The sequence below is a fragment of the Rhinatrema bivittatum genome, chromosome 3, assembly GCF_901001135.1.
Source record: "Rhinatrema bivittatum chromosome 3, aRhiBiv1.1, whole genome shotgun sequence".
NCBI lineage: Eukaryota > Metazoa > Chordata > Amphibia > Gymnophiona > Rhinatrematidae > Rhinatrema > Rhinatrema bivittatum.
The window spans coordinates 235,516,591-235,544,123 of NC_042617.1; the positions used below are offsets into that span (position 1 = coordinate 235,516,591).

At 41.5% G+C, this 27,533-nt stretch overlaps 1 protein-coding gene across 8 annotated transcripts in view; it reads right to left on the bottom strand.

The window, feature by feature from the left end:
- Positions 1 to 5,413: 5,413 nt before the first annotated feature.
- The window catches only part of BCL2L11 (BCL2 like 11), a 166,078-nt gene continuing 143,958 nt past the window's right edge, over positions 5,414 to 27,533 (bottom strand). For all 8 annotated transcript variants that reach the window (XR_003855494.1, XM_029594317.1, XM_029594316.1 and 5 more), the window contains one exon: positions 5,414 to 10,615. Coding sequence is in view for 7 of the 8 variants with exons in the window: in XM_029594317.1 (XP_029450177.1) it covers positions 10,517 to 10,615 (99 nt within the window). In the remaining variant the exon portion in view is untranslated. The remainder of the gene's footprint in view (positions 10,616 to 27,533) is intronic.

The following is a 27,533-nucleotide window of genomic DNA, read 5'->3' on the forward strand; positions in this document are numbered from 1 at the left end:
CCTCCAGCCTTACCCCCATTGCTCCTTCCGTGCTAAGCGGCTTTTCCCGGCAGGGCGGACGCTGCCCGCTCTCGGAGCGCACGGCCGGGCTCTCAGTCACCGACCGGAAGCTACAGCTCCGCCATGGTTGTGAGGGCGAGACAGGCGTGAAGCGCCGCTCAGGTCTGGGCCAGAACCCGCGCTTCCCTCCAGCCTTACCCCCATTGCTCCTTCCGTGCTAAGCGGCTTTTCCCGGCAGGGCGGACGCTGCCCGCTCTCGGAGCGCACGGCCGGGCTCTCAGTCACCGACCGGAAGCTACAGCTCCGCCATGGTTGTGAGGGCGAGACAGGCATGAAGCGCCGGGGCGGGGGGAGAGAGATGTTAACCGCTGCTGTAAAATTTTTTCTGGATAACCCGCCCACGTTTATACCCCGCGGGGGGCATGCGGGGTAGGTAAAAACGCACATTACCCGCGGGTTATATGCGTGGAAATACGGTAGTGCTGACACAGGATAGAAGCCAAGTTAGACTGAAAAGCCCTATTATTACAGGCAACACAAACAGGAAGACGCTTAGGCTTCTTGTTTACTGGCGCCATCGCTACAGTAAACGTGTTTCGGAATGGCTCACGCTCAGAAATGAAATGTGCCCAAAAAATAAGCGTTCTAGAAGAAAACAAGGCAAGGTGCACGCACAACCTGTTAAACGCGTAAAAAACGTTTGTGCATGTAAAAAGCATGACCAAAAATAGAGTGTACAACGCATGCAGAGAGCAGACACACTGCACACACCGGCCTATAGAGGGCAGCAGAACATGCAAAAACAGCTGCTATGGCCTACCATGTGGCATGCAAGAAAAAAGCCTAAGTGAGGGACCTAATCTACAGGGGGCTGCTCACCAGCCAGGCTGCCCAGTTCTCAAACCCCAACAGGAGCGGGAATGAACATCAGCATGGTGTGCCGAGAATGGAGACCAGAGGAAGTCCTGAAATCCCTGTCTCTGATTCAGGTAAAAAAAAAAATTATTTTTTTTTTTAAATCTTACTGAGCTCAGTGCTTACCAGCAGAGTACAGAGACTGTCTCCGGCTGCAGGGGGAGAGGGCATCTGCTGTCATCGCTGCTTTTCAGCTGAAGTAGCAGCTAAGTCCTTGCCAGGAAACTCAGCTACAAGACCAAGGCACACCTCCGAGGGACCATGGAAATTGCCGCAGGAATTCTTAACTAGGGGAGGGACCTTTAGGTATCACCGCAAGAGAGCGGGGCTTTCTTTTCCTGAATTTAGAATTTCAAATTTCTCCTTTCAAAAAGATCAAAGCAATCCATAGGGAGATGCACGTCCACCATCTGTTGGAGACAGAATACTGGCAGGCTGGGGTCACTGTAGGGTTAAATATACTGTGACATCAGCTTGCTCCATCTCCATCTGCTGGCAGGGGAAAATAAACCCACTGGTCCTCAGTCCATGCTAGGAAATTTTTTTTACTGCTAGTGTTTGATATTCAAAAAGGATTGGTTAAACAAGTTAGTATTAAGAGCAATATGGGTGGTTAATGTTTGTTAACATACTACTATATATTTTTAATATTTAAAAAGAGCTCCAGGGGTGATCCAGGTAACTATAGACCAGTGAGCCTGACTTCAGAGCCGGGAAAAATAGTGGAAACTATTCTAAAGATCAGAATCGTAGAGCATATAGAAAGACATGGTTTAATGGAACAGTCAACATGGATTTACCCAAGAGAAGTCTTGCCTAACAAATCTGCTTTTTTTTTTTTGAAGGGGTTAATAAACATGTGGATAAAGGTGAACCATATTTGGATTTTCAGAAGGCGTTTGATAAAGTCCCTCATGAGAGGCTTCTAAGAAAACTAAAAAGTCATGGGATAGAAGGCGATGTCCATTCGTGGATTACAAACTGGTTAAAAGACAGGAAACAGAGTAGGATTAAATGGTCAATTTTCTCAGTTGAAAAGGGTAAACAGTGGAGTGCCTCAGGGATTTGCACTTGGACTGGTGCTTTTCAATATATATATATAAATGATCTGGAAAGGAATACGAGTGAGGTTATCAAATTTACAGATGATACAAAATTATTCAGAGTAGTTAAATCACAAGTGGATTATGATACATTTCAGGAAGACCTTGCAAGACTGGAAGATTGGGCATCCAAATGGCAGATGAAATTTAATGTGGACAAGTGCAAGGTGTTGCATAAAGGGAACAATAACCCTTGCTGTAGTTATACGATGTTAGGTTCCATATTAGGAACTATCACCCAGGAAAAAAAAATCTAGGCATCATAGTGGATAATACTTTAAAATTGTCAGCTCAGTGTGCTGCAGCAGTCAAAAAAGCAAACAATGTTAGGAATTATTAGGAAGGGAATGGTTAATAAAACAGAAAATGTCATAATGCCTCTGTATCGCTCCATGGTGATACCGCACCTTGAATACTGTGTACAATTCTGGTCGCTGCATCTCAAAAAAGATATAGTTGCAATGGAGAAGGTACAGAGAAGAGCAACCAAAATAATAAAGGGGATGGAACAGCTCCCCTATGAGGAAAGGCTGAAGAGGTTAGGCTTGTCCAGCTTGGAGAAGAGACAGATGAGGGGGGATATGATAGAAGTCTTGAACGAGTAGATGTGAATCAGTTATTTACAGTTTCGGATAATAGAAGGACTAGAGGGCATTCCATGAAGTTAGCAAGTACCACATTTAAGACTAATCGGAGAAAATTCTTTCACTCAATGCACAATAAAGCTCTGGAATTTGTTGCCAGAGGAAGTGGTTAGTGCAGTTAGTGTAGCTGGGTTAAAAAAAGGTTTGGATAAGTTCTTGGAGGAGAAGTCCATTAATGGCTATTAATCAAGTTTACTTAGGGAATAGCCACTGCTATTAATTGCAACAGTAGCTTGGGATCTTCTTAGTGTTTGGATAATTGCCAGGTTCTTGTGGCCTGGTTTGGCCTCTGTTGGAAACAGGATGCTGGGCTTGATGGACCCTTGGTCTGACCCAGCATGGCAATTTCTTATGTTCTTAGAATATAAGTCAGTGCATTATGGAGCCAATATCTACATCAGATCTACCAGTACAGGTCCTTGGTGAGGCCTCACCTGGAGTACTGTGTTCAGTTCTGGAGACCGTATCTACAAAGAGACAGAGACAAGATTGAAGCGGTACAGAGAAGGGAGACCAGAAAGGTGGAGGGTCTTCATCGGATGTCATACGAGGAGAGATTGAAGAATCTAAATATGTACACCCTGGAGGAAAGGAGAAGCAGGGGTGATATTATTCAGACTTTCAGATACTTGAAAAACTTTAACGATCCAAAGACAACGACAAACCTTTTCCATTGGAAAAAAAAAAAAATCAGCAGAACCAGAGGTCACGAGCTGAGGCTCCAAGGAGGAAGACTAAGAACCAATGTCAGGAAGTATTTCTTCACGGAGAGAGTGGTGGATGCCTGGAATGCCCTTCCGGAGGAAGTGGTGAAGTCCAAAACTGTGAAGCACTTCAAAGGGGCATGGGATAAACACTGTGGATCCATCAGGTCTAGAGGACGCGTATAAAGAGCAGGCAGCAAAACACTGCACGGAGCGGCAGTAGCCACAGAGGCATTCACGGAGCGGGGTGCCAGTGGTTGGTGTTCCACCTTCACGGAGCGGAAGGATGGAGGGCTGCCATCTCCCAATTAAAAAAACAAAAAAAAAAACAAACAAAAAAAAACAAACAGGGATGGGTTCATGGGATATAGGTATTACCAATTATTAGGCTTATTCAATTACCAATTATTAGGCTTTTCAATATTTGATGATAGTTAATGTGACTTTCAAGGCATACTTCACTTTCAATGCATATCCAGCATAGCTCCCTGCTTCAACGGCAGGGGAGAAGAAAAACTAATACTTCACGCATATCTCTGCTTCAACGGCAGAGAGCTATGCTGCTGCTTACCCAACTAATCAAACTTAACATTTCACTTGGAAGCAGCTCCATCACTGCTCTCTACATTAATAGTGGGGGTGAAAGGGAAATAGAACCTAAGGTTACTAAGAGCCAAGAGAAACAGATAAGTATGAGAAAAAAGAAGTGTGAAGCTTGCTGGGCAGACTGGATGGACCAATTGGTCTTCTTCTGCCGTCATTTCTATGTTTCAGTTTACAGTGGCAGTGATTACTATTTGACTTAGTGAAAGAGCACAGTTCTCATTGATAGTATGTAGATGCAGTACTGCAACAATCTAACAGGTTTCATTTTTTTTTTTTTAATTGAAGTAAATTCATACCTGCAACTCAGACCAAAATAGGTTTGCAGTTTAACTATTCAGTAGATGACAGTTTTTAGAACAATGTCTAATTTTCAAGGAAAGTAAAACATATGGACAGGATATGATTGTATGAGAGATTACATAAAACTACTAAGATCTGAAACAGCCTGAAACTCTAGCTTGGTTTACAGACAAATGATCATAATGGTAGTAGATCATTCTTTGGTATTTCAGTTTTCTATCTGTGCAACGGTATAAAGCTCTGAATTATCTTACACGGATCATCCACACAAGAACTCAAATATTTGAAAATTTTTATTCATATAAAATTCATTTATTATTGGAAACCAGAAATTGCCATATAAAAAGATCTGCAATTATGTACAGCAGTATTGCACAAGTAAAAATGCCAATTACCCTGTCAAATATTCATCAGTGCAAAACACAAGTGAGCCAGGGAAACTGCAATAAAAATGCTACATATGCTGGGTCCTATAAAATGAGTTAGTGATCAATCAGCAAAACCTTCTGATCAGTGCGATGTATGCTGCTTGTACCAAATAATCTGTGATATAGTAAATATAGTGGCTTAAATTTCTCAAGGTGGGGAAATTCCAATTAAATCATTTAATTTGGCACATTTTCTATCTGACAGATCTGGTTTTTGCTCCCTGTGCCCCAATTCTTTGAATCTGCTGCAAACCCAGGCCATTGATACTGGGTAGCCCTCCACCCTCCGGCTTGCAGCATGACATCGTTTTTGAGCCACTCCTTGGGAAAAAGGAATGTGCCAGCTGAAGTTAAGGCCTTTTGAAATGCAAGCTGCTTTTGGTTTGGCTCTGCTTTTTAACTCAGTCTCCAATTCATATTTGCACATACAACTAATTTGCTTTCTGGGGACTCTTCATAATGGTTTAGAGAATTTACTAGAATTAAACTCACCACTGATCTAAGCGTTTTCTGGGCAAATGGCTTTGTTATACAGACATCAGAGAGGTGCAAGCAGGTGTACACAGAGGGGCAGAATACCATTTTTTTTTTGATGGGGCGGGGGTTGGAGAGAGGAACCAACAACCCTCCACCCCACTCTCCAAGCTCCCAATTCCTGATGTGTGGGGTAAATAGCTGGCTGGGCCATGGCCCTGGTGGCTACCCCCATTCACTGCCTATGACTACAGAAGTCTGTTTTTTTTAATAGTGTCTTAATAGGGTATTAAAAGTACTTTTTTTTTTTTTTTTTTAACACTTTAATAGGCCAAGTTTGCTTTAGCTGCTCCTATCTAGTTTCAAAACAATGAGACATTTAGACCATTTTGTTTTAAGGTTATACGCAATGAAACCTTAACATATGACTTCATAACAAACTGCAGGATTTTAAAGAAAAAAAAAACTTACCCTGGTCTGTCACTCCCCATATTATATTCCAATTCAAACTACTTTTTAAAATTTGGGTTAATATTTTTAATAAAGAAAAAATACTGAAAAAAGGTTGCAGTGGTCCAATGCAGCATACATAAGGCACTTGCAGTAATTTTCCCCCCACTTAGTTTTTGAACAAGAATTGGAGGATAGAAGCAAACTAGGAAAAAAAGATCAGGTGGCATAAGCAGGCTACATTTTCATCACTACAGACTCAAACTTTACCCTTGGACTAGTGTCAAAACTGACCATGGTCTTGTTGTGCTAAAACCTATTGCACAGTTGTCACCCATCTCGCCTATCATTGCCTTCCTGTGCCCAGTTGGTATTGGAAGAAAAACTGGCCAAAATATTACAGAAAATTAAGAGTGGCAAAAGAACCATACCACTGTACTGACGGTATTAGATAAACTGATTAATCACTAATTCCATGTAATACCAGTAATGTATACCAAAAAAGCCCTTTTTTTATTTACAAGAACAAGAAATTAAATAAGCAGAAAATAAATATACATTTCTACAAGATATAGCATTATGAAACAGAACATTAATTACAGAAAATTAAAGAATCTACAGTATTTACAGCCTTTATTTTTAAAAAGTTTAGAAAAACAGTATTTTATTTATACACTGTACAAACATCTTACATAATACAGTGAGAAAAGAAAAGGATCAAACTGTGTACATTGCACAAAGACATTTGGCTCAGTTTATAAGAACAAGATGATGTCCTACTCTAATAAATAAAATATTTACAATACATGAAAACATAAGCCTCAGATGAACTAAGGAGACGCTTAGTTTTCTGTTTTGTGGAAAGGAATCCGTATCTGGTTTCTCCAAACCCAAGAAAAATCTTCATTTGGCTTTTTAAAAGGTTTTAAGCATTTGGGCTTACATGAGAATAAAAAATTACTTATCTAGTCAACCGCAAAATATTTTGAAAAAAAAAATGTTCAGGGGGAGGGGGAATGTTTGCGTTGCTTTGTTTATTCAGTATCATTGAATGCCATGGAGCTATAGAAATACAATATGGGACATAGAGGTCAAGGCACAAGCTTGGCATTAAGGTAGGCTGTCAGTGTGAGATTTTCTATTCATGTTGCTCAACTAGAGAAACACAAGATTGCCAGTTTTCAGTTCTGGTGGCAGTAGCATTGCTGTATTCAACACTGCACCACTTCCACATGTTAGGGCACTACCCACCAAGTAATACCATTTGGATTCCTTTATACCAGTGAAGGTTGACTAACTGTTCCTGCATCTCAAACCACAGCCAAAGGAGGTAGAAATCTCATCAAGATACCCAGGTCCACAGTAAGTGGGCTTGCACTGGGAGCATATCTGAGTAGGAGGAGCAGGTTAGGACTGGCGGCTTGTTCAATAATTTTTTAAAAAGTAGATTAACCTATCCGTTGTTGGGGGGAAAAAGATATGACAGGAAGGTTAGCTGCCATATCAAAATAGTGACAATTTGTTACAGGTTATGTAAATCATGGGATTTTTCTCTCTCTCACTAATGGCCATATATGCCAAAGGGTTTTTCTCTTTTTATGTTTATGAGAAAAACACTTGGTACAGATAGCCTTAAATGTGACAATCTAATGATTAATTGCTGTAACTTTTGTGCTGTTGTGCTTATATTGCCAGTTTTTCTGTTCTTCCCATACTTGGTTATTGTGCAAACTGCATAAAAGCTTAGGTTTTACAGTGGGTGGCATCAAAGAGCAAGTCAGGGCCTTGTGATGGATGCTGCCTCATCTCTAGAAAGGATACAACCTAAACTTTGCAATAACTGTTAAAGTGCCTTTAACCCATGCCCATGAGATCTGGAAATAACAGAAGAGCTACATACTGGAAAATCTTTCACACACAGATATTTAGTGCCACAAGAACACTCAGTGTGAGCTACATCCCCTAAGAAACAAATCCACGGATAGGCAGACACCCCAGAGATAAAGAGGCATATAAATCCACTAGCTACAACCCCCTTATACATAATAGACTAGAATCAAGTAATCCCCTCCCTACAATTACCGATGATCTATGCTCAGTGATATTTTTAAATCAAAATAGGACACAGCTCTCAGCTAAGTTTCTGAACTCCTTTTGTCAAAACACACTCAGATAAAACATTGTGGCTGCTACGTTCATCCACTTGAATGTAGCTAAAGGCTAAGAAAAACAAAATAAGAAGATACCTTTTTAATGGATTAACTTAATACATTTCTTGACTAGTTTGGGAGCTAATAATCTAATTCTGACATGAGGAAGAGAGCATTGGCTCCTTAAAGCTGGTTTAAGAAATACCAGTTATTGGAGGCAGGCTACTTTTCCATGGGCCACCCTGTATTAATTTAGTCCATTTTATATATTTTGGGGGAAGGGGTGTGTATTAACCTTTACTTCCATCAAAAAACATACTTGCATACTTCATCTACGTGGCATATGGGCCTTGAATGTCATTACATGGCTTAGAGGTTCTGGAGAGAAATAGCTCCAGAAATGGCAACTGTCTACTGCTGATATAGGGCACCTGGTGTCAGCCAGAAGGCATAAGACAGCATCTTGCTTCAACTGTTCCAGAGGCAAATATTTAACTCTACATTAGTGTCCAGGCCCTGGACCAGCAGAGGCATGTGTGTAACAGGGGTGCAAACAAGCTTTCCACAAAGGGTGATGAGAAAAAGCAATCTAATATAGGCCATGAACTTGTGTCAGATGTCTCATAGGAATAAATCTGGAATTAACCCATTATCTTTTCTCATCAAAATGTAATCAGGGAAAAGACAGCCAAATGGTATTGTCTATGTGCTGTGGAAATTAACTGTCAAATCATATCTGCAATAAGCAATTAAGTTTGATAACAAGTATAAACACAACAAAAGAACAAACAATTAGTGTTAGGGGAAGGAGGATGGATTTTTACAGCTCCTCACATTTATTTTTCATCCACTAGACACAAATGACTTCAGGCTGCTATGCAGAAATTCAAATTTATAGTAAATGAATCCACTGTGTGGTGGGTCATGGGCCCCACAAATGTGGCATTAAGCCACCACTGTTCATCTACAGCAGATGCACCTGAGTGCCCGCAGGGGTAATGCAGTACTATGCATAGGGTGGGCAGAGGACAATATTGTACACAAGAAATCCTACACTGATTAGTTTAGAGAGGTTAGAATGGCAAAATTCATCCTTAACTCAATGGCACTCTTGAGAATGATGGCATACAATCAGATTTTCAAATCAAAGTATCCTGTTATGTTTTCCTGTAGGAATTGCTGAAACCAGACTTGAAGGTGACTGAAACTAGAGCTTCCTGTGTTGGGCAGCTCAAACCAGCCCTGCCAATTTTAAACCAGGTCTCCCATCTATAAGTTTACTGGGATGTCTTGCGATTTTGTTCATGAAAATATCAGGACTAACCAATGCAAATGCTCAAAGAGACTGCCATTCACAGAGCGGGAGTGATGCAAACACTGACAACTGAATGGTTAGTGAGCAGGAGAAAGCAAACCACTGTCAATTTCAATCACTGCTTTGTTAACTAGTCATTGGTGAGTTAGCCACATTTGTTAACCTTTCCATTCTGGACAGCTGAAAAGAACCCACCAGAAGAGGTTTCAGAATCAAATCAAAATATGGTAGTTGCCACAAATCTGGTGCTATAAATTTAAAATATTTTACAAACTGCTAACTGTTCTATTTTTGCTCTGCAATTTTCTGGTTGAGAGTTCCCATCCTATTTCCACTATGGGGCTTCAGCTCCATTTCCAGACCCAAGCTCCAAATCTTCCAGGACCTCCAGTTTGGAAACTACTGATCTAATGCTCAAATTAGTGAGAGGGGGTGGAATTATTTCTTTTTTCAAACAATCCAGTATGTAAACTTGTATAATGTCAGAGGAGGAAAAGGTCACACTTCCCACACCATCCTGCACAAGATGCTAACTTCCTCATTTCAACAGAAGGAAGACAAAGTTAGGTATTTATAGATTTACATAGATATGTATAATCTATACAGACTTGGGTCTACATTTTACATACAAAGTGACCCACACTGAACATCTCAATTTCTATGGGCCAATTTCAATCTCAGTCATGTGCCAGTGATAAAAAGGTATTCCAGAACAAGGAAGACTACTTACTGAGCATCCAGCAAAGGGCTGAGATCTGCTGTTTATCCCTCCCCTAACCAGCCACATTTCGAGAATACATCCTCTGATAAGGACTACCAAGACCAGTGGGAGAGGGGGAAAAAAGTGTGTGTGGGGAGTAGGTGGGTGGCAGGCACTCTGGCTCTGCTTATTTGATGTTTGTCTTGCACAGTAGATGACTTAGTTGCCCCACAGAACAAACATTCTGGAAATATTATATAGTATTTTGAAAATGAACTGGAAATCCTAATAAAAATAAATACACCCAACATATTTTAGGAAAAGCTTTTTGTTTTGTTAAAAATTTGTCTTTAAAAATGTGGAAGAGGGAAAAAATACAAGACAAAAACCAAACAAACCAATGCCTACTCTTATGCTGATCTCTGTGAAACACCTCTTCCCTTATGCTGCGAGTTTCCCCAACTCCATTGCAACCTGACAAACTCTTGCCATCTTTTCATATCACAGAAGATTCCCTCCAAACTCACAAGTCCGTTCTGCTGAATGTGTCAAAAGGATTTCCTCTCCGGTTTTCAAATACATTTCAATATGCTGGAAGGGAAAAAGAAAGAAAGAAAAAAAAAACCTGCCACCCGCCTATGTCCAGAAGGATAGGCTGCTACTACTGGTCTCTGCTGGGTTTCTAACACCAAGTAAACTTCTCTTCCCCTCTCTTAGGAGCACTTAGTCAATGCATCCTCCAAATAAGGCGAATGATGTAGCGCAACAGGTGCAGAATCACTATAGGATGATTGTTCGCTGCTCGATTATCGTTATCCAAGAAACCCTGCAAAAAAAAGAGAAAATTGTTGAAATATGTAATTTAAAAAGGAATCTCTCATCAAGTTATTTTATGCAAGTTCCTTAGAGAAAAAGATACAAAAAAAAGTCAGCCTCAGATTGGTTGATGCCCACACACAGGCACTGTCGGGAGATACCAAGAACTTGCATGGGCAGAAGGGCTAGCCCAGAACGGCATGGGTCATTCATGATCTAAACCATTAATGCTTAATCTCTGGCAGTAGGAAGGGGAATTACCAATGGCTTTTAAAGAAGTTTCACAGTACTTAGTTTTATACCACTGACTCCCAATCTCTATAGCAAATAAGAATACAAGTGTCCCCCATCCTAAGTATTAGTTTGAGCTCAACTTTCTTCTTCCTCTTAGCTAATGCCATCATTGTCCTTTAAACTATTCCTGGATATTCAGAGTTCCAAGCAACATGAAGGGAGGGTCTCAGACCAGAAACTGATTGTCAAGATATAGTGCACACCCCCCCCCCCCCCCCCGACACAATCAATTTGATAATGTCATAAAAGATTTCCAACAAGTTCTTGGAAATATTTAGGGCAATAACAGAGTCATCTCATATGCATGTGGAGCAATAACAGACGAGGTTACAAATGTGTTTCATAGTTTCCACTTTTCCAGTCGAGCAACAGTAATACACAAAAAAAATTGTACTCAAACATCGTATTACTGTTGATTGCTAGTTTTGAAAAGCACAATATAAGTTACAAATAAATTGCAAAAACAGGTTTCCTATCTAACACAATCATTCCATTCTCATTCTCTCTCTCTCTAGGTTATTCATCTAAGCAAAGATACAGCACTTGATACATCATACTCAAAAACAAACCCTTCTGGAGACAGTAACCCATGGAAAAACTGACTGAACATCAGAGATACAGTAAGAATGCGGTTATCCTTATTTGAGGCATAGCAGCTATTAACAGGCTAAAATGCCTTGAAGCTGCAGCAGAGTATGACATCCTAAGTATTTCAAGGTTTTCTTGCTTGCTTTCTCCCTGCGCCATTACCACATAACATAAGAAATTGCCATGCTGGGTCAGACCAAGGGTCCATCAAGCCCAGCATCCTGTTTTCAATAGAGGCCAAACCAGGCCACAAGAACCTGGCAATTACCCAAACACCAAGAAGATCCCATGCTACCTTTTGGAACTATCCTGAACTGGGGCTATGGTATGGTACCATAAGCCTTTATTAGTAGAGACTCCAAGGTTTTCTCCCTCTATTGAATCTCATTTCAATCCAGCTCACTTTAGTGAAAGCTGTTAGTATTTAAATGGTTTCTCTCCCCTCCTCCTTTCCCCTGGTTTACAGGCAACTTCTCCAATCTGTGGCCTGCTAAGCCACTGATGAGAACAACCAGCTGTCAGCATGCACAAACACTGCTAAAGTGGGTGGGTTGGCTATGCTCATCTCACAATAAAAGAGATTAGCAGAGCCAACCGTGCGTGTCCATGAAAATGAGAAGTTTCTAGGAACAGGCAATCACAGCAAGAACACGCCCCTTCCCTTCCACCAGGCAGGAGGAAGAGCTGGCTGTTCGAGGCAAGCACCTCCTTCTCCTTGATACAGGCAGAAGAGCAAGCCAATTGCAACAAAGACACTACCTACTCCCACCTACCTGCTGGAGGAGGAAGAGCGGTCCAATAGTGGCAAGGACTCTCCTCTCCCTCCAAGGCAGGAGAAAATGTTCAATCATGGCAAGGGCCCAACTCTCCCCCCCAAAACAGGAGGAAGAGTGGGCCAATTTTTATTATTTATTTAGAGCTTTTTTTATCCAGACATTCATGATACAATCACATCATGCTGGTTTACAGGAAACAGGGGGAGTGATAACTTTGAACAATAAACAGGTGTTGAGAGGCAAAGAAGTAAGTTACAATAAAACAGGGGAAGTTGGAACCAGGAGAAGAAGAGTAGAAGGAATAATTTAAGCAGTAACAATGAGAGGAATAAATTATTTACATAGTGTTGACAGGAATCTTACAGGTGGTTGTAGTCTTTCTGGTGAGAAAGTTAGGAGAGTCAGTTGTGATCAGGAAAGGCTTGTCTAAAAAACCACCTATCATACAAATCATACAAAGTCCCTTGCCCCCATGAGGCACAAGGACTGTGATTCTGAAGACCTCTGGTTCCAAGCCAGGGAAGCAGAACAGAGCATTGCAGCTCTGTGGAGGCAGTATTTTGACCTACCTAGGAGGGGTTTTCAGGGCAGTTGCCTGAGAAAGCTGATAGGGACAGTGGGGCATATTGGTGATCACTTGCCATTTGGGGAATTATAACTGGGGCTCAAGGACCATACTCTTCCTCCAGTACTTCCAACCCCTCACCCTCTTCCTTTCCCCTCCCCCCCCCTTTCCTCCCTAACCCCTCCAGGGCTAGAAAAATCCTAAAAACCAGGTCACCTGGCACTTAAAATTCAGAAAGCAAAAAATAAAATGAATTTTAAAAAAGGAAACTTAATAAAAAGAAAGCAGCCCAATAAAACAAACACACAGCAAGAGTGAAAAGTGGTGCCTGAATTTTTGAAATATATTTCCAAATAGCCCCCCTCCTCTCATCCACACAAAAAATTGTTAAAATTAAAAATGAGAAAAAAAAAAAAAAAAAAAAAAAGATTGTAATAGTGCTAATCTCAGTAATTAAACTGACAGGGTACAAAAAGGACATCTCCCAAATACAGGTGCCTGTCTGTATTATCCTTAGTCAGGTTATGTTTCTGGCCTTGTGGCAGGACACAACAATTTGTTATTTCTCTTCTCTCCTCCACAAATGTACAGAATTTTTCTTCTCATTCTTTTGTGGCAGAATAATTTTCTCCCCTCAGTCTTGAGAAATGTGCATTTTCTCTTTGTATTTTGTACAGTACAGGAGGAAATGCATTTCTGTTTTCTATTTCTCTGATGTTGCATTTGTATGCAGATTCAGGTTTCTTATACATATTTCTATTTTTTGTGATTTGTGGTTACATTCCATATTTCATGAGGATCTGTATGACCAAGTGAAGGAGTCTACGTATATGTTCTGTTAGGGTTCTGTAACCATCTGTTTTCCCATACTTGCACATGAATCTTTGTGGCTCTGAAGAACAGCTACGCAGCCCAACCTATCATGTTTTTTGTTTCTCTCAATAAAAGGTGTATTGGTGTTCTAAGGCATGTTACAATATTTGCAATGTTGCTTTTTCCCTCAAAAGGATTATTGCTGTTTGAGTCCTGGGTATTTATTTAGTTTTGGTATGGCTGGTTTGCTACACATGTACTGTCTTTTTTGCAGGGATTTCCAGAGTGCCTGGTACTGGAAGGAGTTTGTCATTCCCTTGGTGCTTGCTTTTATTTGTTTATTTATTTTTTAGCTGGAGCAGCTGGAGTTAAAGGGCTCACTGGCTTGGTGAGTGCCTTACTGGAAGACAGTCAGATTTTTTTTTTTAATTGTTTGTTTTTTTCAACTATAATAGATCTATTTCCCCTGTTATTTTTGGATTCTAGGTTACTCTCTATTAACGGTGGACTTCATAACTATGAATATTGGTGCTAATTGCTCTCTCATCTTTAGTTGTAAGATTTAATTCCATAAAATGTGAAAAAAGAATCCAAAACCTGTGTGTAAACAGCAGGCATACTGAAACCCTGGTGATTTAATAAAGGGGTAAAGTTGAACTAAAGTTTAGTTTTTAATGTGTCAACTAGCAGAGGTACCCGTTCTACCGTTCTAGACACAGGTGTGTGTGTGTGGTTTGGTCTTTGTCTCAGGGCTGGTGCAAGGGGATTAGGCGCCCTAGGCACCTTCTGCCTTGTACACCCCCCCCCCCCCAATCGCAGCCCTGACTCCTACCTCCAGGGGAGGGAACCACATGCCGCCACTCCCTCATCCCCTGTGCTGCTGCCTCAATTTAAAAATAACCCCTTCACCCTCCCAACCCCTCCCTCCCCCAAAACTCACAAAAAACCCTGGTGGTCCAGGGAGCAGTCTGCCGCTCCCAGGCCGTTTGCTACCACTAACCAAAATGGCACAGATGGCCTTTAGAGCTACCATGAGACAGGGACTACCAGTGCCATTGGCCGGCCCCTGTCATATGGTAGGGGCAATGGACGGCCCGTACCATTTTATTAAATGGTAGGTAATGGCCCAGGAGCAGCAGATCGCTCCTGGGCCCCCGCAGGACCACCAGAGGTTTTCATGAGTCTTGGGGGGGGGGGGGGGGGTGGCATGATGGAGGGAAGGGCAGGGTGAAGCAGTGGATAGGCAGAATTTTGAAGGGGCACTTTTTGTCACTTCAAAATTCTGCCACCTGAAGTGGCTGCCTTACCTTGCCGCCTCACTGGTTCATGAGCAGCAGTGTCCCCTAATAGTCGGGTGCCCTAGGCCCAGGCCTAGCTAGACTATGCTTCCGCTGGCCCTGCTCTGTCTGTTGTAGTGTCTCTGGGTCTCTCAGGGTGTGGTCTGCCAGCGTGTGGGTGTGGAGTATTTGTGTTAGGGTGGATGTGTCATGAGTCTGGGAGTGGTTTCTCCTTTCAGCAGCTTAACCAAAACTGGACTTTTGAGCTGCTGGCTGGTGCTTGGCAACTGGTTCAAGGGCTGATTGACTGGTGAAAGATCCCAGACTTAGGAATCCAGGATACCTTTCTTATGTATATAGATATATGAGATGGAATTGAATTTGGAGGACCCCCTTCCAACTGTATGGCTTGAAGGGGGTCCATGGTTGGAAGAGTTTGTTCACCCATGTTAGATCTCACTGAAACAGTTTAGTACAGTAATGAAAAGCAAGCTCATAGTTTTGTTTGATCCTGGTTCATAAAAATGCACATTTTTGGTGATATCAAGTGTCTTTGGAAAAATTGTTTGCTGGCCCGGCTCGCCTTCTCCCTGAGTAAGGAAAACCTGCAGTATGGCCCCTCACTTTAAAAGATTGCACAATCCTGGTTTATAGTAATCTCCCCAGTGAAATGAAAATTTAGATAAAAAGAAAATAAAAGCCAGTACACTGCTGCTAGCCTAGAATGCTGTGAATTATAATGCAGCAGGGAAAAGCTGCTTTCCTCTCAGCAAAAACAGCCTATAATTTGCAAGTACATATATAGAAGGATAAAAATAAAACAAGGGAAAAAAACTCTCCAACAAGATTTACTTTAAGTATAATTGCATCAGTGTCAAACTGCTGACTCTTTCAGCAGGGATGAAAAACATACATTACACCTCCTGAATCTGAGGGTGACATTTGGTAACTGTACTTTAAGAAACCAGTGATTTTGTAGCAATTTGTGCAAAGAAAGCCAATAATCTAAGAGTCAGTGAAAGGACTAATGAACTAGTGAACTTCAAAACTGCTCTCAAGCAACTCCACCAAACCCTTCTGTGAAGCTTGATATAAACTAACTCCAAATCACTCTATAAAATAGCTTGAATATTGTCTGTACTTATTTATAACTAGAAGATTTAAAAATGAGGATACGTAAGTAAGGGATGTTATGAGGCTTTTGGGAAGCCACTGCTGGGTTGGAAAAGTCGCTTTCTAAACAGAATACTCTATTGGCCCAGTTACAAGATTCTGTGGGGAGAACTAGGACTTGAGACTGTAATGAGCGTTTGTAAAAAAAAAAAAAAAAAAACCCACCCAAAACATCTGGACACTGAACTTAAATAATGTAACTTCCCCATTGTTCACATCCACACTGAAAATTTATACTCCTTCATGAACCCTTCAGTCATCTAATCAGAGCGTCCACGATACTCCATCTCAGAGTGGTGCATCTGGCCAAGAACCGACAAAGGGCCTTCTTTACAGCTGGCCCCTTATTAGGGAACTCCTTGCCCTTAACAATACACAATATGAAAGACACCAAGGCCTTTGAAAAAGCACTTAAGAGTTGCTTTGTCAAGGAAGCATCTGAACCAGCAGATAGTCAAGTAGGCCTAGCCTACTTGACTATCTGCTGATGAAACTGAATGCAGTACCAATAGCTGATTTATGACTCAACTATTGTCAGTTTATGAATTTTTATGTTTTATTTTGTGGACAATTAATGTGTTGATTTTATGTATGTAACCTTGTACCCCACCCTGAACTCTGGAGGGCATGGGCAACATTTAATAAAATATGACTATTCCCAAGGAGATAGGATACAGACATTTAAATACTTGAAAGGTATTAATGCACAGGAACCCAACCTTTTTCCCATGAAAAGAAAGATGTAGAACGAGACGTCATAATATGAAGTTTTGAGGGGGTAGATTCAGGAACAATGTCAGGAGGTTTTTTCCTCCCACGGGGTGGTAGATGGATGACAGACTTCAGAAAAGTAGGGAATAAACAGAGGATCCCTAGTGGCAAGAGAACAGTAATGAAGCACCGGGGCAACTTTCACTAAATGACAATTGCAGCCCAAAGCAGCTGTGATATAGCTGCATTGTGATTCCCAGATAGCAGGGGGAAACCTGTACGGAACAGCAGTTGCAACCCTAAAGGGAACAGCAGGATTGGGGGTTGTGTGCCATGTGGGAATTTGATCTACTTTGGGTAACAGCACATAAAAGCCTTTTTGGTCTTTTGCCTGCAGTCATTTACATTACTACGTTCAAAAAAGGTTTGGACAAGTTCCTGGAGGAAAAAGTATTAAGGTGGAGTTGCAGAAATCCACTGCTTATTCTTGGGATAAGCAGCCTTGAGATCCTGCCAGGTACTTGGCCACTGTTGGAAACAGGATACTGGGCTTGATGGACCTTTGGTCTGACCCAGTATGGCAAGTCTGATATGCAAAATTATGTCTGGCTAAGTTCAAACATAGCTGGTCAAACCATAGGATTTAAATTTCCTGCTATGCAAACATCTGTTGGTATTTGGCTGCATTAACAAAACAAAAAAAAAAAAACGCACAACAAACTTACCTGGATAAATCATAAGTATTTTGGGCATATCCTAAGGTGGGGATAACTTACCAAGATAATGCTGATATTCAGCATTATCCAGCTAAGTCTGGTCATGCCCGAGAGAAGCCTTAAAGTTATTTGGATAATCTGGACTTTATCCAGGCACATTCAGCAGAACAAACTGGCTGCATTTTGCTGAATATGAGTAAAGTTATCTGGGCAACGTTAGCCAGATAACTCACCCGCTCCCCATGCTGATGAATATGGTCCTTATTCAGTAGTTGACCTCTAGTGAAATTCTTATCCCCTAATCCCCCCCATCCCCAAACTCCCTCTTGCCTAGCCCCAGCATTACTCCCCAGCTCAACCCCATCACCTCTGTCCTTGTAACCTGTCAAGACCCCTGCCTCCGTTGCACTGCATGGCTGTGCTTTTCAGAGCTACAAAGATTCAGGTGTGAGTTCGCACTCTTCACAGAATGCACATGTTGGACTGCAGAGCATGGTCCTCTTGGCCACCGGTGCAAGAGTGCAAGCTATACATCTCCTGACAGAAACCAAGTGTATATGTTTTGTTTGTGAAAGCAATTACTAAGAGACAGCTTAGAACAGATAGGCTCAATGAGATATATACACTTTTTAAAAAATTCCCCCATGCTTCTGCAAGGCCAGCAAGTATCTAACACTTGTTCCAAACCAGTAATGATAGACAAAAATGAAAAAAAGTCTAATAAATTGGAAACTGTCTTCATTGGAGAGTTAAACTTCCACTCTGTGCACGTCCTTAATAAAATGTTATGTATAAATGAAGCCAAGAATAAGCTACTACAAAATGAGCAGAGTTACAACTGCTCTGCTTCTCCATGTCTGCCCTGCATGCCCCCACCCACTCTGACCCCTGACCTCTCTCTTCTCCTTGTCTATCAGCCAGGTCAAGGACCTCATTACTATGGGCTTGCAGCTGATGGTCATGCTATCAGTGCTTCCATTCTCTCTCAGCCAAGAACAGGTTAACTAGGGTCATCCACAGAGAGTCAATGCTCCAGACCCAAACAGAATAATTTTAAAAGGTTAGAGACAAACAAAAAACCCTCCACACCTGGCATTTCTCTCTCAGGCACGTCCTACTGGCTCTCAAGTTCTTATTTTACATAATTTGATCAGGCTGAGGGCATGTCCCCCTCGCCTTCTTCCAGACCTGGACAGGAGGAAATAGGCTATCACTACATTTATTGCATGGTGGGGGGGGGGGGGGGGGGGAGAGCAGCTGGGTAGTCACAGGCAAAGATTACTATCATGCTGAGACATTCACTTTTTGCTTGACTCAACTTGGCAGACCTGTGCTCCCCATACTAATCTACATAGTCAGAATGGAAACTTGCAATCTATTCTGCTCAGATAGTGCCACATGAACAAATGCAGAACTGGTTCTGTTTCACTGGCTGCAAGCTGTAATCTAGATTAGTGACTGCTAACATGGTAATAACCTCATCTGAGAAGCTCTCCCACCTACCAGATAAACTAAAAAAAAAAAAAAAAAGGGCACTAGCATAGTACTGACCTAGGAGATCAGCAGCAGGCCCATTATTGCAGCTTCACCGTTATCGATGCTGTCAGGATGTAAACTTAAAAGTTTACTCTTAGCTTTCCCAGCTCTTAGAGGCATTGGATCTCAGATTGAAAACAAATATTAAAATAGATCATAGATTCCTAGATGCATCATACTAAGGGAAACATTTTGCTGCAAAAAACTATCACCAAATCAGATTACAGAAAAAGTCCTTCGAGTGAGGAATCTCAGTTATGTGGAATGAGCTCCTCCTAGAATTATAAGAACTCCACTTGAAAAATCAGAAGAAAACTCAAACCAGTTTATGATCCAGTTTGCTAGTAATTTGATATAATAGGCAGAAAAATGTGGGGTCCAAGGTTTGCTATTAAGTGGGAAGCAGATCAGGGTAAAGATGTTTTTGTTTTATTTGATGATATTATTGTAAAAAGTATTTAATGTGTTATGCATTGTACATCACTTCGGGTGATTTTTAATCAGGGAAGTGATTTAAAAATGTCATTAAATAATTTGAAAAATCTAAGACAAATCTTGCACTACCCTATTTAAGCCCTATGACATTTTTTTCTTTTACCTAATGAAACAGGGAAGGCTTAAAAAGCTGCAATGTACCACAGTGCCTTATATTCAGAGACCCAGTTTTATCATAGTACCAACTCCATCCCCACCACAAACTGCAAACTATGATTCTGAGCAAAAAGCTGGGTCACATTTGAGGCCTCTTCCCAGGTGGTACCACCACATAGGCCTGTGGTGCGAGGAGGGGAGGGGGAAGGGAAGAGTATACAGGGAATCAGATTTGAAGGAAGGGAGAAATGGGTCCCAGTATACTGTGGCAGAGAAAAAAAAAAGCTCTTCCCTGCTGGTGGTTTTTGAGTGGGAGCAGGAGTCATAGCAAAAGTGTGTGTGTGTGGGGGGAGGGGATGGATGACACCTTACCCCAACAAAATCAACAGCAGATAACCATGACTTAGGCCTGGCTCTAGGCTATCCAGCACCCTCTGCAAAAATATTTATATATCGATAAACCATATTAAAGCAATATTTTGAATAGAAAATGAAGCATATTGAAAGTGTAAAAAAAAAAAAAGGACTCCTAACAAACGTACCCCTCCAAGCAAAGTATCATGAAGGCTCAGTAGCCTCAACACAACACCTCCTCTCCACAAAAGCAACACTATGGGCTGGGTGGCCCCAACATAATACCTCCTCCCTCCTCACCCAACAAGAACAGCTACCACTCCTCTCGCTTCCCACAAAAACAATGATAGGAGCTTAGGGGCCCCAATATGCCCACCCCACCCTTTATGCTACTTTGCCCCGTCTTCCCACCCTCTGATCAATACTAGTATCTCCACTTACCTCTGCTCTATCCCGGCCTCTGTTTCATCTCTCTTGGCCTCCCACTCATCCTCTTTTCCTCTGCTGCTTTGCCTCTCTCTCTCCTGAGGGGGAGGCACAAGGGAAATAAGGGTAGGGTAATGTCTCCCACCACCCACAATCTTTGCCAAGCTGAAAAATCACTTTTCCCCTTCCAGAACAATAAGGTCCCTCTGACCTGCAGTCCAGGCTGCAACCCAAATTTTCTGGCAGTGCCTCTCTTTACAATCCTGCTTCAGCCAGCAGTGTTTCCCATACAGGTTGAGATATTGACCCTTCAAGGAAGGGCTCTTTTGGATGCCAGAGAATGGTGGTGGCAGTGCAAAATAGTTCCACATGCTACATGAACCTCCTGTGTTTTTAAGGTGCAGAACACAGCACATGCTGCACTACTCGGGCCGATACAGTAAGGACGCGTAAGAAACAGTGCGGTGGTGCTGGGTGCCCGCTCGTTTGCCGCACGCATATTTTGGTTCACATACAGCTCGATTCAGGAATTCAAATTAGACGCAAATCCAAGCGGCGTCCAAAGCGCGTCAATGAAGCGGTAGGGCGCTCGCAATCCATTTTACTGTTTAGAGCAGTATGCAGCGCCTATACAGTACCAGGGTGCGCTGGTACCTGTCCTTTGAAATGTCATTCCACCAGGTAAGTGGATGGTTCTTTTCTACGACCCCGCTGCCTTGAGCGCCCCGGCCGGACGTCCAAGTCGTGACCTTGGATGTCCGGCCGGGCGCTCAAGGCAGCGGTGCCTCTGATCATGGACGCCCGGATACAGGCGGGAAGGTCCATGAACAGACGCCACGACCTTGGACGTCCGGCAAAATCGGCAGCCTGCGCGAGCTGCGCAGCCTGCCTCCTTTCCCTCCCGATTTCGGATTTTGCGCAGCCTTGTGCGCGCTGACCCCGGATTTTATAAAAATACGCGTGTCTACGCACATATCTTATAAAATCCGGCGTACTTTTGTTCGCGGCCGGTTGCACGAACAAAGTACGCGCGCGTGTACTTTTTAAAGATCTACCTCTAAGTTTTTGTACCAATGTCCAAATCAACAATGCTGAAAATTGCTTGGTAAAGTTTACTTTCACATCTTAAAAATAGTCCAAGGAATAGCCTAGTGGTTAGAGCAGTGGACTATGTACCAGGAGACCAGGGTTCAAGTCCTGCTGTCACTCCTTGTGACCTTGGGCAAGTCACTTTACCCTCCATTGCCTCAGATACAAAACTTAGATTGTAAGCCCTCTGGGGATAGAGAAATACCTACAGTACCTGAATGTAAAACCGGTGTGATATCTCAATTAAGATCAAATGTCGGTATATAAAAATAATAATAAATAAATTACTTGAAAGTCATTCAATTGCAATTAAGTGACCATATTGAAACCCATATTTTATTTCCTTCTCAGCATGGTTTTAGAAAATTGTTAAGTACTGAGATCTTACTGATTTCTTTTAACAGATATACTGTATTAAGAAGTTTAGATTCTGGTCAGACTTATTTGTTGGTCCTGTTGGACATCTCTGCAGCATTTGATACTGTTAACCATGATATACTGTTATGTAGACTTAAGGAAATAGGGCTGATCTGTAAAACATTAAATTGGTTTACTTCCTATCTGCATGAGCATTCCTTTAAAGTTAGAACTGGTAAAGTGATGTCAAACAATTATAAATTCTGGTGTCCTACAGGGTTCTTCCATTTCAGCAACATTTAACATATATGCTGCCATTATGTAAATTTGTCAGGTTTAGGCATTCTACAATATTTTTATGCAGATGATATACAGCTACTTATATCGACTGATGATTCTCTTGATAAAACATCGAAACTACTTGACATTTATAATTCAAATAGATTCAACAGTTGTTATCCCATATGAAATTAAAGCTCAATTAGCAAACAAACTTCTGCAATAATTTAGATAAAAATATGTCTGACATAGATTTGGATCATAGGATATTACTCGTTAACTTTGCTTGAGACCTTGGGATTTACATTGATACTGAATTAAATTTCAAGAAAAACATTAACAATTATTAAAGATGGCTTTTATAAGCCGCATATCTTTTAAACTAAAACCTCTCCTGACTCACGGAGACTTTAGAACAGTTCTGCAGGCATTACTCTTTGCTAAAAGAGACTATTGTAACGAACTTCTACTACGCCTTCCAAATAACACTCTGAGGCCCCTTCAGCATCTTCAAAATGCAGCAGCTCGTGTGCTTAATGGAAGTACTAAATTTGATCACATCACTCCATTACTGATTGATTTATATGGGTTACCCATCACATTTAGAATAGATAAGGTTCTTTGTATAATTCATAAATCACTTTACAATCAGGTGAATGGCTAAATGCAGGTTTACGTATTCATACCCCTCAGCGAAATTTAAGTTCGGCTAATAAAGGTCTTTTGTCCATACCATCTGTGAAATCAGCACATTTCTAAAGTTAGAGATAAAGCTTTATCGATAGCCGGACCTAAATTATGTAATTTGATTCCAATAGATCTCAGATTGCAGGCAAGTTATCAAACTTTTAAAAAGGAGTTAAAACTTGGCTTTTCAGTCAGATGTTTGGAGAGGAAATATATCTATAATAAGTGATGAATGACTTATTTGCATATTTTAGGGTTTTTTTTGTACTTTTTATTGATTTAAGAATGTGAATAATTATATTGTCTTTTAAATGTAAGTTTTTGGCAGGATTTTAAAACCCTCTGCGCGTAAAAAACGGGGGTTTCGCGCATAGCCGGGCCTTGGGCACGCTGCACGCATTTTAGAAGAGGCCCAGCCGCGTGCATGACCCCTGTTACACGCACAAGAGCCAGACTTCTGTGAAGGGGTAGGCCGGGAGGCAGAGCAGGACGGGCCAGGACAGTGCCATTCCCTGAAATAACTTGCCAATTAAAAGGTAAAAAAAAAAAGGGGGGGGGTTAGGGAAGGGGTAGGAAAGTTTCCTCCCAGTCACCGGCGCATGTTATAAAATCGCGTGTCCATGTGCATGCGCTGGATAGCACACTCACATGGCTGCGCGCGCTTATTTTTAAAAAAAAATCTATTTTTTGGCTTACGTTTTATTGTAAACCAGTATGATTGTAGTCAGAATATCGGTATATAAATATTATAAATAAACTGGAAAGGATAGTGTCTTCAGGGCTTAAGGAGGTAAAGAAATTATTTGCTCTGAAAGCTGAGCTCCCAATGGTTAAGGAACCCTCTTCAGAAACCAAATCAACTATCCAGTAATGACAAGGTGGAACTTTGCATCGTGGAAGATGCATCTGTCAGAAGTAGTTGGCTCCCAGATGCACTGTGCTGACTGCATCTTGCCTTTTACAAAAATTTAATTGACCGTTAAAAAAGAATACTACAGCAACAAAATTGAGAAGTTCGCCATCTTTACGACGGCGGCAGCCATCTTTAAATATGGCGGCGGCCATCTTTAAAGATGGCGCCGGCCAGCCAGTGTTCCTACCATGTGACAGGGGCCGGCCAATGGCACGGATACCCTGTCATATGGTAAGGGCAAAGGGCCATCGGCGCCATCTTTATGAGTGGCAGCCGACGGCCTGAGAACGGGAGATCGCTCCCGGGACCACCACTAGACCACCAGGTATGTTTTGGGGGGATCGGGAGGGTGGGGGGAAGCTAAAGGGTCGTTTTTAAAGGGTCGGGTTTTTTTTTTTTTTTTGTTTTTTTTTTGTTTTTTTTAAATCGGGCCATCGGTGCCATTTTTGAGTGGCAGCCAAAATGGTGCAGATGGACCGAGAGCGGGAGATCGGTCCCCACTGGACCACCAGGTACGGGATTCATTTTATAGGGTCGGGGTGGGTTTAGGGGTTTTTTTTTTTTGGTGTGCCGGTTTTCTCCGCCCTCCCCCCCCCCCCCCCCCCGATTTTTCACGATAAATCGGGGGAATTTCTATTGTATCGTGACTCTTAACGATTTAAAATATATCTGACGATTGTTTTAAATCATCAAAAAACGATTCACATCCCTAATGTAGATACATGTTTCTCTTTCATCTTTACATTTCCAGCTCAGCTGAAAACCAGGACTTAGCTGTAAATAAAGATTTATGATACTAAATCTAGTGATGACTTCCCTTATTTTATAACCTCTCCTAACTTACTTTAATCTAGTCATTGCAGCAACAGTCCTTGGCTAGGAGCCATATACTAGAGCTGGAACCCTGTAATCAATCATAGGCTCTAAAATTACACACTAGGTTTTACAGATGCATAACAGATTCCCTTTGAGTTTGGTTTTTTTTGGTGTGTGTGTGTGTGGGGGGGGGGGGGGGTGAGGAAGAGATGGTGGGTGGAGGAGGATGTGAACATGGTCTCCATAGCAACTTCAATCCATGTAAGGTGCAGAAGACCTGAGCCAGGAATCAAGCCAGGCCCCTTCACATGATAGTGCACTGAGTCAGCCCCACATGTAAAAACATGTTTACAAATTGGGTTGTCTTTACAGTAACATTACAAACTTAAATTATTAAAATAAGTGGACATGTTAGGCCACCAAAGCTTGGATAGGTTACAGGAGCAGCCTTCTAGTTTGCAAAAAAAAAAAAAAAAAAAGTAATAATAATAATGTGATCATTATTATTATTGGAACCCCATGAGTAGCTCTCGACTGAGGGATAGTGAATCAGATCTTCCACTACTGGGCCACATCAGTGGTGGCTCTGTTCACATTCACTCAGAACAGCCATGTGGAACAACATCCCTTCAGACCTCAGGCTGGAACCTTGCCTACTTACATTCAAGAAAAAACTCAAGACTTGGCTGTTCCGACAAGCCTTCCCAGATCCATCGGACACACAATAGATGATTAACACTTCCCAAGACCTATGGACTTTGACATCCTTTAACTCCCACAAGCACAAGTCTCTTCTAACCACTTAATCTAGCACTAACCATGTTACCGTGTTGGTTTTATGTTTACTTAACTTTATGCCTTCTTAGGCCTTTCTTTCCAGCTGCTTAAGCTTCCAAGTTTTTTACCATCCCTGTTGAATGTAACTTTGATTCTTCTGTTTATCCACTTATTTAAATATGTATTTTCTGTTACAATCCCCTTGTTCGATGTAAACCGACCTGATATGGTATTTAACCATGAAGGTCGGTATAGAAAAATACTAAATAAATAAATAAAATCATGTAATGAATGCTATAGGACAGCAATTATTGCACTTTAGGAACAGCTCTCCTAGGAATTTGATTGGGACAGGTCAAATTGCTACATATATCCGAAGCAGAAAACCTATGAGGGAGTCAGTTGGACCGTTAGATGATCGAGGAGTTAAAGGGGCACTTAGAGAAGATAAGGCCATCGCAGAAAGATTAAATTATTTTTTTCCTTTGATGTTTACTGAAGAGGATGTTGAGGAGATACCCGTATCGGAGGTGGTTTTCATGGGTAATGATTCAGATGGACTGAATCAAATCACGGTGAACCTAGAAGATGTGGTAGGCCTGATTGACAAACTGAAGAGTAGTAAATAACCTAGACCGGATGGCATACACCCCAGGGCTCTGAAGGAACTAAAAAATGAAATTTCAGACCTATTAATAAAAATTTGTAACCTATCATTAAAATCATCCATTGTACCTGAAGACTGGAGGGTGGCTAATGTAACCCCAATATTTTAAAAAGGCTCCAGGGGCAATCCGGGAAATTATAGACCAGTTAGCCTGACTTCAGTGCCAGGAAAAATAGTGGAAAGTGTTCTAAATATCAAAATCCCAGAACATATAGAAAGACATGGTTTAATGGAACAAAGTCAGCATGGCTTTACCCAAGGCGAGTCTTGCCTTACAAATCTGCTTCACTTTTTTGAAGGAGTTAACATGTGGATAAAGGTGAACCAGTAGATGTAGTATACTTGGATTTTCAGAAGGCGTTTGACAAAGTTCCTCATGAGGCTTCTAGGAAAAGTAAAAAGTCATGGGATAGGTGGCAATGTCCTTTTCGTGGATTACAAACTGGCTAAAAGACAGGAAACAGAGAGTAGGATTAAATGGACAATTTTCTCAGTGGAAGGGAGTGGGCAGTGGAGTGCCTCAGGGATCGGTATTGGAACCCGTACTTTTCAATATATTTATAAATGATCTGGAAAGAAATACGAGTGAGGTAATCAAGTTTGCAGATGATACAAAATTGTTCAGAGCAGTTAAATCACAAGCAGATTGTGAAATTTATTTATTTGTAACTGTTTTATAACAGTATTAGTAGCTATATCATCCCAACTGCCGGTTGAAATTACAATAAACAGGTACAGGGTATGGGACTAGAAGGAACATGAGCGAGAGAATAGATAAAACGACATGAGAAGTGTAACAAGTGGCAAAAACCTGGTAAACAAAGTAAAAACTGAGTAACCTAACTTTATACATAGGCTCCGGTCAATCATTAATGCAGCAAGGGATATAAGTGCGAGTGACTAAATTGCAGGAACACCTTCTGAGACTGGAAAATTGGGCATCCAAATGATAGATGAAATTTAATGTGGATAGGTGCAAGGTGATGCATATAGGGGAAAATAACCCATGCTATAGTTACACAATGTTGGGTTCCATATTAGGAGCTACCACCCAAGAAAGATCTGGGCGTCATAGTGGATAACACATTGAAATCATCGGTTCAGTGTGCTGTGGCAGTCAAGAAAGCAAACAGAATGTTGGGAATTATTAGAAAGGGAATGGTGAATAAAACGGAAAATGTCATAAAGCCTCTGTATCGCTCCATGGTGAGACCGCACCTTGAATACTTTGTACAATTCTGGTCACCGCATCTCAAGAAAGATATAGTTGCGATGGAGAAGGTGCAGAGAAGGGCGACCAAAATGATAAAGGGAATGGATCAGCTCCCCTATGAGGAAAGACTAAAGAGGTTAGGACTTTTCAGCTTGGAGAAGAGATGGCTGAGGGTGGATATGATAGAGGTGTTTAAAATCATGAGAGGTCTAGAACGGGTAGATGTGAATCTGTTTTTTACTCTTTCGGATAATAGAAAGACTATTTGGAACTCCATGAAGTTAGCATGTGGCACATTTAAAAACTAATT